This window comes from Python bivittatus, unplaced genomic scaffold (assembly GCF_059951505.1).
Source record: "Python bivittatus isolate LINGU-HERP-01145 unplaced genomic scaffold, Pbiv_v1 ctg000200_np1212, whole genome shotgun sequence".
In the NCBI taxonomy this organism is placed as follows: domain Eukaryota; kingdom Metazoa; phylum Chordata; class Lepidosauria; order Squamata; family Pythonidae; genus Python; species Python bivittatus.
In genome coordinates, this window is record NW_028277040.1 from 6,681,590 (window position 1) to 6,699,851 (window position 18,262).

At 38.0% G+C, this 18,262-nt stretch overlaps 1 protein-coding gene across 2 annotated transcripts in view; it reads left to right on the forward strand.

Moving 5' to 3' along the window:
• The window catches only part of RAPH1 (Ras association (RalGDS/AF-6) and pleckstrin homology domains 1), a 79,870-nt gene that overhangs the window by 14,259 nt on the left and 47,349 nt on the right, over nt 1–18,262 (forward strand). For both annotated transcript variants that reach the window (XM_088135646.1, XM_088135647.1), the window contains exons 2-3: nt 15,579–15,698; nt 18,153–18,258. In XM_088135646.1, the coding sequence (XP_087991772.1) occupies nt 15,579–15,698; nt 18,153–18,258 (226 nt within the window). The remainder of the gene's footprint in view (nt 1–15,578; nt 15,699–18,152; nt 18,259–18,262) is intronic.

Below are 18,262 nucleotides of genomic sequence, written 5' to 3' on the forward strand. Positions count from 1 at the left end.
CAGAAGTGGTTTTTCTGTGCCTTTCAATTATGCTTGAAGAGCCAGTGTAACATACGGTTTGTCAGAGGAAACCAATAACATCTTAAGATGGCTCCACTATTGATATCTTCACTCTCTCTGTGCCCATGGTTTCTATATCTTGTTTTTAATATATTTAGATTTTAATAATTATTGTTTTATATTTTTATAATGATTGTATTTTAATTGTTTTTATTTGATTGTTGTGCACCGCTCAGAGTCACTTCATGTGAGATGGATGGCTATACAAATTAGATAGATAGATAGATAGATAGATAGATAGATAGATAGATAGATAGATAGATAGATAGATAGATAGTCCTGTAAGAAGAGGAATGGGTCCTTTGACTGAGGCTCAGATCCAGGGTGCATCTATTCCACTGGCAGTTTTTAGTCATAAAAGATTCTCAGTTAGCATTTTTACAATATTGGTACCTATGCTTGCCTTCAGGTAAGCAAAACATTGAGCTTATCATAGAGCTAAGCACTAGTTAAGTCAGTGTTGTCCAAACTTGGCCACTTTAAGATGAGTGGACTTCAATGCTGGCTGGGGAATTCTGGGAGTTGAAGTCCACTCATCTTAAAGTGGCCAAGTTTGGACAACACTGACTTAAGTGCTTAGAGGAATGGGCACACTGAATTATAGAGAGGAGAACCCAAAATCCACTTGTTCACATTGAGTTGGAGTAATCCTTTCCCTCCTTCCTTAAAATCTTATTACACACACGCACACACAGACACTTTACCAAAAGTCAGGCCCCATAGACATTTTATTATTATTGTTGGTCACATAGTCAGCCAGATGTTTAAACTGGATTTGACATTTTTATCCACCTATCAAGTCCTTGCCAAGGACCTGGGATAGGCAGATGTTGTCATTTGATGGTGTTAAAGGTATTGTCACAGGATATAAGCTGTTCCAAGAAAAGTTGCCTTTTGCAATTGACTGATGGTGTTTTTGTCAATGTCAGTGGTCTTCACATGGTGTTCCAGATGTTTTGGGATTGCACCCAAGGCACCTATAACTATTGGTACTATCTTTGCTTTCTTTTGCCACATTCGTCCTACTTCTATTTGCAGGTCTTTGTATTTTGTGATTTTCTCCAGTTCTTTCTCTTCTATTCTGCTGTCTCCAAGTATTGCAGTGTCCACTATTGTGACTTTTTTGTCTTTTTTATCAACAATTGTTAAGTCTGGGGTGTTATGTGGCAGGTGCTTTATTGTTGTTATTATAAAAATTGTTATTTTATTACATTAAATATTTAAATTAGTTGCCATTTTCTAAGCATTCCTTACTCGTTTGATGCATCACCTTTGAAGATTCCTAAGTACAATAATATTTTCTCTGCAAAAAAAAATGAATAAAATCTACTGTGATTAGCCTTTGGGGCCTGACCTTTTGTGCACCCTAGACATAGATACAGGTACAGACCCATACATTTGAATTCACTTCAGTAACTATGTATTGCAGATTATAAGATGTTATTAATTTTTTTTTCAAGTGTCAGACAATCCGGAAAGCCAGATTTATTAAGCCTCTGATAGGCCATCATACATGGTCAGTGGCCACAAATTGTGAAAGCCTTTTCCAAGAACTCTAGAAAAGTGTTGATTGAGAGAGTATTGCCTTCTGGTCTTTATAAAAGTGGAGATAGGCTAGGAAGTGGGATGATTCTTGAGAAGCAAGGATTTCAAAAGACTTGGGTCAAGTTAATATCTAGACATGCTGAAATATGAATGGCTGCAGGGAAAGAGATCTCAGACTGAGGGCTGAGAGTGAGAATCATTAGTAATGCAGTGTTCTTTGCCGTAATTTGTTAAAAATCCAATTAAGGGAGCCTATGCAAATACAAGCAGGCAGAGTCTACACTATTCTTTTTGCTAGTTCCTTGAAGCATTTGTTTTATAGAAATGTGTAATAGCTGTAACTCAGCAAAAATATGAACCGTTAATGAAACAAGAATTCTTAACTGGAATCAGAGCATCGTTGGCTTTAGCCTTAGTGGTAGTTGGTTGTAATTATATATACACTATGCATGGGGAAATGTTTTTACTGTAGCAGCTAGAAGACTGAATCTATCTTTATAAAAACAAAAAACAAGCCACAGTTGAAATGCTGATACTGAGTCCTTGTTGAAAGGAATTTGGCAGCTCCTCTGGAGTTTTACTGGATAAGTACCCACATTGTACAGTTCAACAATGTCTCTTATGGCAGAGAATCTAAAAACTGAGCACTAGCATAATTGCCACTTAAATCTTTATATAAAGAGTCCCTTCAGCAAGAATAAGGAAGTGTTTATTATTGCTGGCTTTTCAATAATGCTAAATCTTTATACATTTTTGTTTAATAGATTGAGGCCATGTTTCTTTAATACTATCATAAATAGATAACTTTTTTCCATCAAGGAATTAATCCAAACTATACCTTCTTAAAACAGAAGTTTATTTTTTTAAAAATACTGTGTCTGTGTCTTCATATTAGTGGCATCCGATAGGATAGAAAACAGTGCAGGTGTAAGCGATATAGTGTAACTGTGGGTGAAGTCTGTAGATAGATACAGGCACAAAGACAGAAATAGGAGGAAAAGTAACAAAGCCAGTTAATTCACTCCCTACCCTTTTCTTATTGCAAAGCCTCAAAAGACACTTGAAGCAATATAGTGCAATTACTCACTTCTTTCAGTTTAACTAGATCAGTGTTGTCCAAATGTGGCCACTTTAAGATGAGTGGACTTCAACTCCCAGAATTCTCCAGCCATGCAGGGGGGGGGGAATTCTGGGAGTTGAAGTCCACTCATCTTAAAGTGGCCAAGTTTGGACAACATTGAACTAGATACTACCTTACCTTGGTTTGGAATGGTTGCATACTGTTATACTTTTCTGAGTCAGGAGAAAAAACTTAATCTGTGGCCTTCTGTAAAAGAAAAGTATATGCTCTACTACTACTATACAGTTTCAAACTACAGCAAGAATATGCATCCCTATCATGAATGGATTTTTGCTCCTTCTATAAGATTTTTTTTCCCTTTAAAACTAGAATTCAGAACACTTGTATAAAATTGTTGGATAGTACATTCAGAAAGAAAAGAGAGAAGACTTTGCGTAACCAGAACCTACAGTATTTGTAAAATTTGCTCAGAAAGATATAGTCTGTACTGGCTATTTGGCTTAGAGAATTTTTAAAGCTATGGAAGAGTATTCTGTTAATATACAGTATCTTTGCTAAGGTTACTGTATAGATCTTCCAGATTCAGAGGCAACTTATTTATAATTATGATGAGAATGAAAGAGAATGAAAGAAAAATTAGGAAAAAGAATAGCCCTCAAAACCTTGCTTATGGACTTCCTGGGACTAGTTGGTCATCAGGGGAAAAAGATTGCTGGAGTTTTATTTGAGCCGGCATTTCTTAATTAAATATGGTTGATATAATTGAAATAGCTCTAAGAAAGAGCTGCTATAGAACATACCAGCTGGTAGATCAAGCACATGTGGAGCAACCAGAGATGGGGCTGCCCTTAGCTGAAATGAAGCAACTACCATGATTGGCAATCTGGGAAGGGCATGAACTGGAGACAAGTTTCACACATATTTTTCCCTGATCTATTGCCTAAAGAAGGTGGAACTCTAAGTGGCTAACTACTCCTTCAGTTCCCCTATAAGCATTGCTCTGAGGGCATGCATAAAGAAGAGGCTAGACTTTCTGTAGTCTTGCAGGACAAAAAAGCACTAAAGATATAAACAAAAATATATGAACATGTTACTAAAGGATTACTTTTAAAAACCAAAACAACCTAAAGGAAACAAACTCAAACCCTATATAGTAAAAAAAATTAGTCCTTATTAGAGAAAAGAAATATTATCTTGTAAGCAACATATTTTTGCTTAAAATTCATATTTTACCAAATTATGAAAGCATTAAAATAAAAGAGCAGGAAATAAAATCAAGAACTTAAAAAATTCAGAGGTAGCTACTATTGACTGCAGGCATCAAACGAGTGGAGAGGAATCTGAATTAAGAACCAAACCGCAAGGATGAAAATGTGGATCTAAAAGAGCCTAAGAAAACAGAAAGTTCACTTGGCTGAAGTTGAAGAATTGGTAAGTGGATGTCAGCCAGGTTTCCCTAAGAGAATTCCAAAGCCCATTGTGCAGTATATATGTATAGTAGGATGAGCATTACTGAGAAAGTCCTCTTTTATAAAGACAATCTCCAATTTTTTTATATAATAAAAAACAATACAAACTAAAAAAAGAAAAAGAAAAAATAGAAGGTGCAGAAAAGAAAAATAGAAAAAATAGAAAAAGAAAAAAGAAAGAAAAAATAAGAATATGGTAAAGAAAAAGAAAAAATATATAAAAAAGTGTCTTCCCACCTTCATCACAAGTATAAACAATTTTATCACCTTCTCTTAAAATACAACAAATGACCTCTTCTTCCCCATATCCCATCTCTTATCTATAAACAAATCCTTAAAGCCTCATCATTTCAGTCCTTATGTCAGCCATGACATAACCTTGATCAAATAAACCAATTTTATATTCATTTTACTTCTAACAATCTTGATCTTTAGTCCCTTCGAATAATGTCTTAGAACTTGTTTTATTTTCATTTTTTCTTTGTCCCTCCTCATGAGATTCTGCAAAAGTTTAACAAGTCTCTTTTGTAAATCCAATATAGGAAAATTATCCAGGTCACTCTCTTCATTTATTGTTTGTATATCCCTTCTAATTATTAAGACATCAGCTGGTTTCTTTTGTATGTCCAGTGTAACATCTTTTTCAATGTCATTCTTGTACCCTGTCATTTTAAAATCCACTTTCAAATCAATCTCAATCTTGTTCCTCTTCCATAACATCTTTTAAACACAGTCTGTCTATAGAGGCAGACGCTCTTAAAATTAACTTCTAGGTCCATTGTTCAAAACTACCCTTCAATATGTCCACTGTTAAAATATTTTGCTTCATTCTGTATTTGTAAGTCGAGTTTGGGTGTTCTTCTTCTTTAATTGTAATCTTTAGTTCCTTCTAGTTTCCTCTAGTGTCCAGTTTTTTAAATCTTATGATGTTTTTAAAAGAATGCGAAACAAAATCATTTTCCCACAGGAAGGATTCTTTATAATTAATTCCAAAATCTTATTTCAAATTTATCTGGACCCTAGCCCATTTGTAGCTTTATAAATTCAAAGTTTTAATCACCCTTTTGCTGTTTATTCCCCCCCCCAAAAATTTTAAGTCCTTAAACTTGTATTTAAAAATTCTTTTGCTAATGATTGAAGGAAACGCATGGTGGTTCCTGATAGCCGAAAAGCAGTTAACAAGCAATTTCCTAAAGTGATTAGAAAAGGAAGGATGCGAACCCAGTGTCCCTTCAAAGGTGCTGACTGAGGTTTCAGCAAGATGGCTATTCCCTCATGTCCCAGAGCTGAAAATCCACCAGAGACCACTATCTTGTAGTCTCCTTGCGAGGAGCAGCTTCCTGGAGCACTTGTGGGTGATCTCAAGACCTCTCCTTATCCAGAGAGGAATTATTGAAGAACCAGTCTCATTCCACCACGGTCATTGGCTTTGCTTTTCACCAAATCTTCAGTCTCCCCCATTTCTTCCTCCGGAAGCCAGGAAGGAACTACTTTTTACCATGGAAGAGAATTAAGGAGTAGTAGTATTTATTAAAACATAATTTTCAGCAAGCTGCTTCTTTACGAACCCTGCAAAACCATCCTCATGTGCTTATGCAATTCAAAGGAAAGTATCTTCTTTCTCTGGCCAACTATTAATACATATTCTACATTCAAAATGAATCAAACTCTATGGGAAATAATTATCCAGACTATCGCATGTAAGCAATCTTTCTGAACATGGAAGCTTCAATTAAAAATATTTAGAATGAGACTTAGACCATAAAGTTTCAATGCCTCTTGGGAAATTTTTATTATCCAACTACAGAAATAAGTGACAAATCATATTTTTAAATAATTTAAATAATAAATGTTACTAATATTCCAGGTTATCACTTGCCTGAATAGTAAATGAGGGGAGAGAGAATTAGTGTAGAACTAAACATCCCTTCTTAAAGAGTGTTTTGATGCTGAAACCCCAATCATCCTCTGTATTCCAAAATAATTTTTTAAAAATGCATGCATGTGTAAACAGGCACAGCACAATTCCACCCATAGAAGAAAGGGTGCCCTTTCTTGGTGTGGCAATCATTATTTTATTGCAGGGTGTACAGGTAATATGCATTGAAAGCTGGATTTAACAAACTCCATTTAGCAAACTTCAGATGCAACAGACTAATTTTCAGTCTGGAAATAAATATAATGGACAAGTTGATTGCACCTGAAGTAGTCTGGTTGAGACAGTTAAATTTACATTATCATTTGCATCAGTTTATGTCATTCAGTTAATGATGTCATCACGTGAATGATGCAGTTTGGGAGTAACAGTCACCCCTTCCTTCAGTCTGCTGAATTGAAGTTTCACTGTAATTCCTTTCTTGTTTTCTCAGACAGTGGACTGTATGGTCTCCAACGCCTTACATTCTGTTTTTTGGCCAAGTAGTGTCAGGTCTGTACCCAAAAGCATCTGTACTAGGATTGTTCTTGTATTAATTAGTAGTTAGAAGGAAGAAATAGTCATTGATTCTCCATGGAGTATGGGACCTGATATTAATGGGCAGCGAGAGTGCCTGTGATGATATTAAGAGTACTTTTTACCTCTTAAAGTATACTTTTATGTAAAGGCTTTCCAGACAGTTGGTCTCAGAAGTCTGATTGTGCTGATTTAACCAATGTTTTAAATTTATGTGTGCAGTATAATTTTCAAAATAATTCTTTGAAATGTTTGGCCCTATGTTCATTATATATTTTTGTACAATATTTTTATAAGTTTTTATATAAAGAAATATAAATACAGTATTAATGTGCTGGAATGTCAGATGTTTAAAACACGATGCATATAAGCAGCCTGTAATAACTTTTGTTCCACACTCCTAAAATTCTGCTGTTACAGTTATCCTGGTAACCTTTGGACAGAAACTTGCAAATCTAGCATAGTCCATTTTATTTGGCAGGCAGTGTTTTATTTGGCAGGCAGTGTTTTGGATGTCATTATTCAGAGCTACAGCTCCTGAATGTTAAGTTGGACCAAATGTAAAGCTGTATAGACTAATTTAAAGCTTGAATTAGAAAAGGGAAAATCCAGAAATTTGGTGACTGAGTCTGTGAGACTAATATGTAAGTCGAAAAGCATATTTTTTATTTTAGATTGCGTAACACACCTTGAATAGTCAAAGTTGTGTTTAAAGGGGAAGGTTATTTTTAAGACATTTAAATAGGTAGTCCCCAGTTTAAGAATGAGTTCTGTTCCCAAGATCTGTCCTCAAGTCAAATTTTTATGTAAGCCGTAAACTGTATAAGTAATATTGTGTAATGAACTCAAACCATTGTGCATTTAACTTGAATTTTGCTATAATAGGCTCCATTCTTAACTATGGGTCATCCTTAAACCGGGTGTTCTTAACCCAGGAACTACCTGTAAATATAAGTCTTCTAAGTGTTCTGATTAAGCAGTTCTGCGGCTTGGGTGAGTTGACCTCTTGGCCCCTCCTATCCCAGGTTGCTCTTTCAGCCTGTCAGAAGGCCTCTTCTGATAGTTTGGGGAAGATCCTTGAAATTCTGGTAGCACAAGGCATTGTTTATCCAAATAAGACCATCTTTCAGCAGTTGCTAAATAACCATGTTGTTTGGCTTTTGAATTAAAGCTCTCACTTAAAGATCTACTGTTTTCCTTTCGTATGGATAGTCTAGCTATCCCAGTTATCTGTCTCATTTTTCTAGTTAACTGAACGGCTTTTAGGAAAAGACTAAAAAGAAAATAAAATTTTTAAAAGAACATAAAAGATAACCTAAGAAATCCAGCATCCAAGTGCTACTGCACTCTTGTCATAAGTCAGCTTTCCTTTATAAAGCTTTCCCTTGTGTAAATTTAAAAGGTAATTAATTATTTTGTACAGTTACAGATTATACCAACTAGTATTTAACCTTCTGGGACTGAGTAATACTTTCTTTTTGTAAACTGGCATCAGGTAATTTTCAGTTCCATTTCCCCCAGCATGTTGGGTCTTCGGATAGCAAGATTATAGGCACAGTCTGCCTGGTTTTATTTCTGCTTAGCGTCCAGGTTGTAGCACTTAATAAAAAGTAGTCAGATTGAACGGAGCTGCTACTGTTTTATTTCCCAGGAGTAATGTCCTCAGAGTATTTTGGCCTTAGGTTTAACCTTTTTCTCCCCCCTGAGAAATTCTCATAGGCAGCCCTGCCTAGTAAGTACTGAAAGCTAACCATCCCTTCCCTCTCTCTATATGCCTTGGTACCCACAGAGAGTCCAAGAGGGTGCTAGAGAGAGGAAATGGAGATGGTAGTTGCTTGCCCAAGTCCTTCTCCAAGCCACTTTGCCAGGAGTCGTAACCAATTTCTCTCAAAGCAAAAGAGGAAAGGGCCTGCCTTCCACTATGTGAAATACTGGACTAGCTGCAGGGATTAGTGTATGTTTTAATGCAGACTGGCATTAAATGTTGGAATCTAGGAAGAAAATTATACCATTTTCTCAGAACGGATTCGTTGAATCTGGTATACTCATTTGATTATCCTATACCCATCAAGAGGCAGGGCTTGCATCATGGCTCCATGTCTGCCCTGTTGCCCATTTTGACCACTCCCCTGCAGATGCTGATACCGTGGGCAGCTGCAGCAAATGGTGCTTTTGTGAACGTGACAAAACTTGTGTCATGACATGTGCTTGCATGCAGCGTCCTAAGGCAAGAACAAAAGGGGCAAAGCAGGCATGGCAACACGTTTGACCATCCCCCCTTTGTGCAGTTGCCCATGGCTTCTGCTATGTGGCAAATATGTATTTTTTCAGAACATTAACACAATAGGTGAATGGTTATGTTGCTTGTTATATAGATATTAGATTTTTAACTTGGATGCAGAAGAAAATTAATGGTAATAAATTATCAGTAATAAGTATTAATTAACATTAGTCTAGGAAATAAAGCAGTGGAATAGGTGTTATTTACATGTCTAATCCCTTTTCTACAGCAGTCTCTCTCCTTTCCCTTCTCTTTTGTTTCCCTTCTCATTTGATGTATTATGTGTTTTAGGTATATTTATAGTTTTAATGTTTTCTGTAAGTCGCCCAGAGTCCCCTATTGTGGGGGAGATGGGCGGGGGAGAAATCCAATAAATAATAATAAATAATAGGTGAAAACAAGGGAAGCAAACACATTCAGCACACTGTTAGTAGCTTTCCAAGGAAGGCAACAGGATTCAAGCATGAACAGATTTGCCTAGGTTTTCTTATAATCAATGAGACTGGGCTTTGCTTCTTTCTCCTTTGCGTAATTAAAATAACTGTAGTGTATGCCTGTTGGGTCAGCTGCTTGGTGAAGTTTTTAGAGGCAAGAGTACAGTGATGGGATGTGGGGAATAGGGTCTCTGCCCTCCCCCCAACTTCAGGGCAGCTGGTGATGTATCCCAGCATGAGGTCCAATCTGGTACCATTTTGGGGGGGGGGGGAGTAAAAGTTTAGGTGTGCTAAAAGCTTTTATAAATGGTAGCCAAAATTAAATGTATGCTTTCCCCTGGACAAATATATTTGTAAATCCTTTGACCTTTAGAAAAACAGATTATGGACCTGGCCAGATAATATTAGTTTTGCAGCAGCCAGTATTGGCAACATGTGTGTCTCCTTCAGATTTTAAACCTGTTTACATATATTAAAAAGCCAAAGGAAAGGTTTTATTTAGTTATCTTTCTGTTAAAGAAATCTAGGACATTTTCGACCAGTTATATTAAGCTGCTTTGCCATTGTTCACTTGGTTATTACCTGCATTTTGAGTGCTCCCCATTCTTCCCTTTCATTAACCTAACACAAATTATTGAGGAAAAACTATTCATTTGGTTTTAAACATGTATTCCTTAAGACAATAATCATAATGTCCTGACAAGATAACACATCTGTCCTCAACTTGAAACAAAGTGAAATGCTCCCTTAAATACATGTCTTGCCTGAGCGTTTTTTGTTTTGTACCAAAAATAATACTCTTGGTGTATTTCTGTAAGAAATAGCTCTGTGGCTTATTAAAAAAAAAAGCAACGTATAGATGGATGTTCCCCTTAGAAAAGCAACAATTCATTTATATTAATGCCAGCAAAGACCCAATATGGTCTGGTGATTAAGACTGGAACAGGGAGACTGTGGGTTCTGGTCCCGCCTTAGGCACGAAGCCAGCTGGGTGACTTTGGGCCAGTCCCTCTCTCTCAGCTCTAGGAAGAAGAAGACAAGGGCAGACTACTTCCGAAAATGTTGCCAGGAAAACTGCATGAACTTGTCCAGGCAGTTGCCAAGAGTCAAGCCTGACTTGTAGGCAAAAAATAAAATAAAATCCAGCATGTTATTAGAATAACAGACACTTGGATTCTCTGGCTAAGAAATTTAGAACATTTTGGATTTGAAAGATGCAGGGGTGTATAAAGATGTATTGCGGACATGTGTAAATGTTTTCATAGAAGCTTAATTTTATTTGGTTGTGCGTTTTATCTGTTTTTATATTGGTTTATTTTATTTGCATCCTTTTTTCTTTGTAATTATGTATCAAAATAATTTTTAAAAGGAGCTAGCAAAGAACGCATTGGCTATTCTCTCAAATTGGGCATATTTGATTTTGTTAGAAAATAACTTGTTAGATTGTTTTGAATAGATCTGAAAATTGATATGCTTTAATAATCAGGTACAAAAACATACACTCCATCCTATTTTGTCTTAGAATAACTATATAAATATTGGTGTTATATATTCATAGTTTTACCCCAGTCTAGCATATGTTTAATGTTTTGCTTAGAAATTGACTTGGAAAATTTTGTATCTTACATTTATATGAATAACATGTGAAATACCTTAAAACAATTTTGAGTCCTTACAATTCAGCACATTTATTTAATTATTTAAAATATTTTACATGCTGGATTTAGGGCATGTTCTTGCAACAGTATATAACAGTGAGATCAAATATGTGAAGATGTTAATCCATTAGAAAACTATTCTGACAAAGCACAGAGAATCAAGAATCCATATTATCGCATATAGTCAAAAAACAGCAATCTAAAATTGATGAGTATTTGGTGTACATTTGAAGTTCTGTCCTATAGGGTCAGTTCTTAGTAACATACAAAGGGAGTCCCATAGCTGTGGAGCAACACTGGGAACATTCTTTCTAATATCCACAAACAAATTTTATCATTCTGAATGCAAAAAAACCCAGAAAGCTTAACTTAATCCAGGTAATAACTTCAGTAACTTTCACTCCATCAGTAGCTTGAACATAGAACAATCCATAGGATAATTTTCTGGACAATAGCGTGAAACCAAACAGAACCATATAGTCAATTGACTATTCCATACATTCACATGTCTCTACCATGTATATATGCCAAGTCCATACCTGTTCAGATCTAACAGTAGAGGCTCATAACTAATGGATTTAAATCCAGAATTTCTCAACAAATATCCACCAAATGACATAAAATAGATTAACAGGGGCATGCTGGTTTCCAGGAATAATCATCTATAAAACTAGCCTGGTGGGATGTTGTGGGGGAGGGAAATAACAATTGCTATCTGCTACTCCCAACTAGAATCACTCAACTGCATCATTCTGGACAATGACTCTTCTCTTTCATAAATGTTGTACAGTAGTCCTTAACTTGTTTACTGACAGCCACTTAATGTAAAACAGCCAACGGTTAAGAGAAAGAAGTGGGAACCATTCCAGTTTTTAATATGCCCTTCTGTTACTTTAGTTCTTATCATTTTAACCTGGGCTGTTCCTCATTTTCCCCAGGATTTTGGATATATTAGCATTTTAGTCCATTCAGTCTGATAAAGGCCATGCAAAATAAATAATTGATTCTCGTGTGTTACTCGTGTGACTTCTCAGCAGCATTTGTGCCCATTGCCCGTAGGGGCTGGTGCTGATAAGACTTTGCATGTAACAGCATTTGGAGGGAATGGATAGAAGAGAACACACATCCCAACATTTGGGAAAGCCAGGAAAAAAATAAACAGGAAATACTCAGTGAAGAGACAAGAATTCCAGGGAGGTAGCAGATTGTCCTGTTCTGGATGGAATTATACTGCTCCAGAAGGAACAAGCATGCACTCTGGAGATGCTTCTGGATCTTATTTCCTACACTAAGGTAACTGCCAGGTGTGCTTTCTATCAGCTAATATGCCAACTGTGACCTCCCCTGAAAGGAAATGTTAAAACAGTAATACACTGGTTTGTACTGTCCATACATGAGTAATGCAGTACACTCTATGTGCAGTTTATAAGGAATATTGGGAAAATACACATGAAGTATTTTGGATATTTGAATGTTTCATGTGTATCATTTAAACCATTGGTTCTCAACGGGGGCGGTACCGCCCCCGGGGGGCGGTGGGAGGATGCTGAGGGGCGGTGAACTTGTTTTGGGCGGTAGGGGGGCGGTGGGCATGTTTTGGGCGGTAGAGGGGCGATGAGCATATTTTGGCATTCGAACTTAATTTTAAAACTCCCCAAAAAATTTATTAAATCGATTATCCGGTTTACACCATTTGTACCAGCAATAAAACGAACTTATGCGACGGGTGCCCTCACACACTTCTAAGAATGGTGAGACGAATTTGTATTCTAGGTAGGCTGACCTTGAAGATCTCGACACTACGATTCTTCTCCGATCCCAACCAGCACAGCGCATGCGTCAGCTGTCTTCCCGCGCGATTAATCGCAGTGCGTGCGTTGAGCGTCCTTTCAACGCAGTGCGTGCGTTGAGCATTTTTTTTGCATTAGTCATTTTAATTTTAATAAAAGGAATGCAATTACCTTCCAGGGCAAAAGTATCGAGTTAAATCGAACAAATTTGGTGTGTAAGTCTACTGAAAAAAATTACTTAAAATGTTTGCCTTTTATAATTCAGTAACTCCCCCCCCCCCCATACCCTAAATTACAGGATTTTCACAAAGGGTGGCGTTGAAAAATTTTCCGCTCCTTAGGGGGGCGGCAGCTTCAAAAAGGTTGAGAATCACTGATTTAAACAGTGAATGCTGTTAAAAACACAGATGCATTAGTATTTGTATTTAAGAAATTTTTAAAATATGCCTATGAAGATGTGCATAGTCTCTGAAGATTTTTTACAATGTGGTTAAAAAAAAAAACCTCATTGTTTTAATGACAAAATATTTCTAACGTTAAGGTCTCCGTCATTTAGATTTATTAAGACCAGCAGCAGTTATTCCAGTGCCAATATTGGAAAATACAATTTTTTTTATTTTTTATTTTTTGCCAGTCTTTCTCTTTTGCCCAAGCCAAAGGGACATAAGGGTTTTCTTCAAGCTTACAAGGCATTTACTTGACAATCAGTAGCAGTGAAATGTTGTCAAACTCTAGCTGCATTGATAGGTTAATTTCCAGTCTCAAGTTCTCTTTAGTACTAAAGGCACACAGTAAGAAATATTTCTTTGAATGTGGAAGGGAATCCAAGCTAGTTTAATCTTTAAAAAGCAATATGTATTATTATCTAAACATCCAAAGAAATCCAAACTAGTTTAGCCTTTATATAAGGTTTTAAAAGGTGGTGGTAGGCAAACTCTGTACTAGAACATTGTTCTAACTAGCTTTGTATAGTGAAGGAGCGTCTGCAAGTCGAGTAGGGTTACTCGAGGTTCATGTTTCAGGAAAATTGACTTTAGTTAAGCAAATAAATCAGCTAGGAAAGTCAGAGAATAACAAGGAAACAATAAGGCACAAGGGCATTTTGCTAGATAGGGAGACTTCTGCTTTAGTGGGACAGCAGTTTATATGGGTAAAGTAAAGGACATTTAGCATTAATGAGAACAGGTGAGGAAATTGCAAACCTTTTCATTAGTTGTCCTGTGTATCTGAAAAATTGTATTAGATGGGACATCACTATGGAAAAGTAGGAAATGGAACTGCTACCCCAGCCATCACAAAAGAAGATTGAACTATCATGTGGCAATTCATCTAAAAACCTTATAGGAAGTGGATTATCCAGATCCCTTTTAGTCTAGTTTCTGAGCTGGGTATGGGACTGAGTCAGCATTGGTTGCTCTAGTTGATAACCTTTGTTGAGAAATGGATGGGAATGTGGGCCCTTCTTGGTCATTTTCAACCTCTCAGGAAGAGAAGTAGAAGATATTCTGCACCATTGAAACTTGGAAAGTGTTTGTTTATTTATTTATTTATCAAATTTATATGGCTGCCCATCTCACAAAAAGTGACTCTGGGTGGCATACAACAATTCAATAAAACAAATATATATAATATATAATCATTACACAAAATCATTATATAGTAATTATTAAAAATATTAAAAACTATAAAACAGAACTAAAACAGAAAAGAAAATAATAGGTGAAGGGATGTTAATAATAGAGCCACCTCACTAGTTCACCTATCCCCTGGGGTCCCCAGGCCTGCTGACATAACCAGGTTTTGAGGGGCTTTTGAATACTCAGGAGTGATGGGGCTGATCTCATCTCTGGGTGGAGAAGATTCCACAATGCGGGCGCCACAGCAGAAAAGGTCCGCCACCTAGGGCCCGCCAAATGTAGCTCCCTAGACAACAGAATCCATAACATACCCACTTTGCTAGAACTAGTGGGACAGGCAGATAAAATCGGGGAGAGGCGGTCCCTCAAAAAACCTGGAGAGGGTTCCGTCTTGTCTCTGGGGACTGGCTGAAAATGCCCTGTGCCAAAATCCTGCTTGGAATTTAGCATGGAGCTTTTTCAGCCAGCCAACAGAGATTTCGGTATGGAGCTTTTTCAGCCAGCCCCCAGAGATGAGAGGGAGTCCTCTCTGTAGGTGGCAGTGGCTTGCAGCCTTCCCTGCCAGCTTCCCCACTGATTTTCTGGGGAAGCCAGCAGGGAAGATTGGAAATGGTGTCACATGATCATGGGACGCTTGGCAACCGATCCTAAGTGCAGACCAATTGCCAAGGGCCCAGATTGTGATCAAGTGATCGCGGAGGTGCTGCAACGGCCGAAACTTCAGGCATGGGTCATAAAGTCCCTTTGTTCAGCAATGTCATAAATTTGAATGGTTGCTGAACGGATGGTCGTTAAGCGAGGACTATCTGTAGTCCCTGGCAGATGAAACAGGCTTTGAGCATTCAGAGAAGAAAAAGAGATATGGAAGAATGGGAAACAGAATGCTGGTTCCCTAAATTGCAGAGAGGAAGCAACTGTGCCATAAAGGAATACAAAGAGAAGGACAGTGGTAGTTTTGGCTTGCTATTGAAATAAATACATGCTGATTAGACTCATTGGCTCATGGAATGGGCAGTTTGCCAGGAGCAAAAATCAGGGATGAGCAGAACAACTTCTAAGACTTCTCAACTCCATTGATAGTTATCCATTCTTGCTAACTCATGTGGGAACAAATGATATGGCAGATAACAGCTAAAGCCTTTAAATTTCTAAAAATCATTTTCTCTTTTAGATGGAGCAGCTCTCAGATGAAGAACTTGATCATGGTGCAGAAGAAGATAGTGATAAAGAAGATCAGGACCTGGATAAGATGTTTGGAGCTTGGCTTGGAGAGTTGGATAAACTCACACAGGTTAAAGTTTGTTTATAATGTTATGAGATACAAACAGTAAAAGAGATTGCTCTTTCTTCCTATAACAGCTTTCTATAACTTGGTACCCTCAGAGTACAGTGGGGCAAAAAAGTAATTAGTCAGCCACCAATTGTGCAAGTTCTCCCACTTAAAAGATGAGAGAGGCCTGTAATTTTCATCATAGCTATACCTCAACTATGAGAGACAAAATGGGGAAAAAAATCCAGAAAATCACATTGTCTGATTTTTAAATAATTTATTTGCAAATCATGGTGGAAAATAAGTATTTGGTCAATATCAAAAGTTCATCTCAATACTTTGTTATATATCCTTTGTTGGCAATGACAGAGGTCAAACATTTTCTGTAAGTCTTCACAAGGTTTTCACACACTTGCTGGTATTTTGGCCCATTCCTCCATGCAGATCTCCTCTAGAGCAATGATGTTTTGGGGCTGTCGCTGGGCAACACGGACTTTCAACTCCCTCCAAAGGTTTTCCATGGGGTTGAGATCTGGAGACTGGCTAGGCCACTCCAGGACCTTGAAATGCTTCTTACGAAGCCACTCCTTCGTTGCCCGGGCGGTGTGTTTGGGATCATTGTCATGCTGAAAGACCCAGCCACGTTTCATCTTCAATGCCCTTGCTGATGGAAGGAGGTGTTCACTCAAAATCTCACGATACATGGCCCCATTCATTCTTTCCTTTACACGGATCAGTCGTCCTGGTCCCTTTGCAGAAAAACAGCCCCAAACCATGATGTTTCCACCCCCATGCTTCACAGTAGGTATGGTGTTCTTTGGATGCAACTCAGCATTCTCTCTCCTCCAAACACAACGAGTTGAGTTTAGACCAAAATGTTCTACTTTGGTTTCATCTGACCATATGACATTCTCCCAATCCTCTTCTGGATCATCCAAATGCTCTCTAGCAAACTTCAGACGGGCCCGGACATGTACTGGCTTAAGCAGGGGGACACGTCTGGCACTGCAGGATTTGAGTCCCTGGCGGCGTAGTGTGTTACTGATGGTAGCCTTTGTTACTTTGGTCCCAGCTCTCTGCAGGTCATTCACTAGGTCCCCCCATGTGGTTCTGCGATTTTTGCTCACCGTTCTTGTGATCATTTTGACCCCACGGGGTGAGATCTTGCATGGAGCCCCAGATCGAGGGAGATTATCAGTGGTCTTGTATGTCTTCCATTTTCTAATTATTGCTCCCACAGTTGAATTCTTCACACCAAGCCACTTGCCTATTGCAGATTCAGTCTTCCCAGCCTGGTGCAGGTCTACAATTTTGTTTCTGGTGTCCTTCAACAGCTCTTTGGTCTTGGCCATAGTGGAGTTTGGAGTGTGACTGTTTGAGGTTGTGGACAGGTGTCTTTTATACTGATAACAAGGTCAAACAGGTGCCATTCCTACAGGTAACGAGTGGAGGACAGAGGAGCCTCTTAAAGAAGTAGTTACAGGTCTGTGAGAGCCAGACATCTTGCTTGTTTGTAGGTGACCAAATACTTATTTTCCACCATGATTTGCAAATAAATTCTTTAAAAATCAGACAATGTGATTTTCTGGATTTTTTTTCCCCATTTTGTCTTTCATAGTTGAGGTATACCTATGATGAAAATTACAGGCCTCTCTCATCTTTTTAAGTGGGAGAACTTGCACAATTGGTGGCTGACTAAATACTTTTTTGCCCCACTGTATGTGCACGATAAAATTTCCCTCAGCTCCAGACAATGTGGCTGTTGTAATCCACTAGCAGATTGGTTTAGGCGACAAGGTAATGGACCAGAAGAGGAGATGGACAACAAATTCCTCATTTCCCTTCTCCAGTGGCTCGCCCAATTCCTCCCACCATACCTTCTCCAACCTGCCACCTCTGGAATGCATTTGTCTTCCAACTCCCTTTCAGATCGTCTCCACTCCTCCCCGGTCTTCCAAAGTAGCTCCTACTAGTCACTGCAGCTCCAGTCCTGCCCTCCCACAATTAATACACTTCCAACCACTAGGGCGGTATCTGGCCAAGCCACTTGTACCACTTTTCACTCCCTCCCCTTCCTCCTACCCTCTCTGTGAACCCCCACCCTGGCTCCCATGCTTATTTGAGGGCCTAGGCCACACACACAGAGCCATATTCTCGTTCTGGGGGGCAGGTAACCACCCATACTTCCCAACTTTTCTGGACCAAGACAGTCCCTAGTGCCAAATCACCAGTAACTATGGCCCTATATCATAGACATCTATATTGAATACATTTTTCCTTGCTTATATAGAGCTCCATAAAAATGTTTTATTTTGAGATAGATTACTTTAATTATTGGTAAGCATTAAACATTTTGTACATACAAACATTTCTAAGAAAAATTACCTGTGGATGTGAGTGGACTAGTAAATATTTCCTTATGTTCATTTATATATGATACAGTTCTTGATTATTTTCCCCAATTCATTTATTTAGAGTTTGGATACAGACAAGCCTATGGAACCAGTAAAAAGATCCCCTCTTCGCCAAGATGCTAATATTGCCAATTTCTCTTACCGGTTTTCCATGTACAACCTGAATGGTAA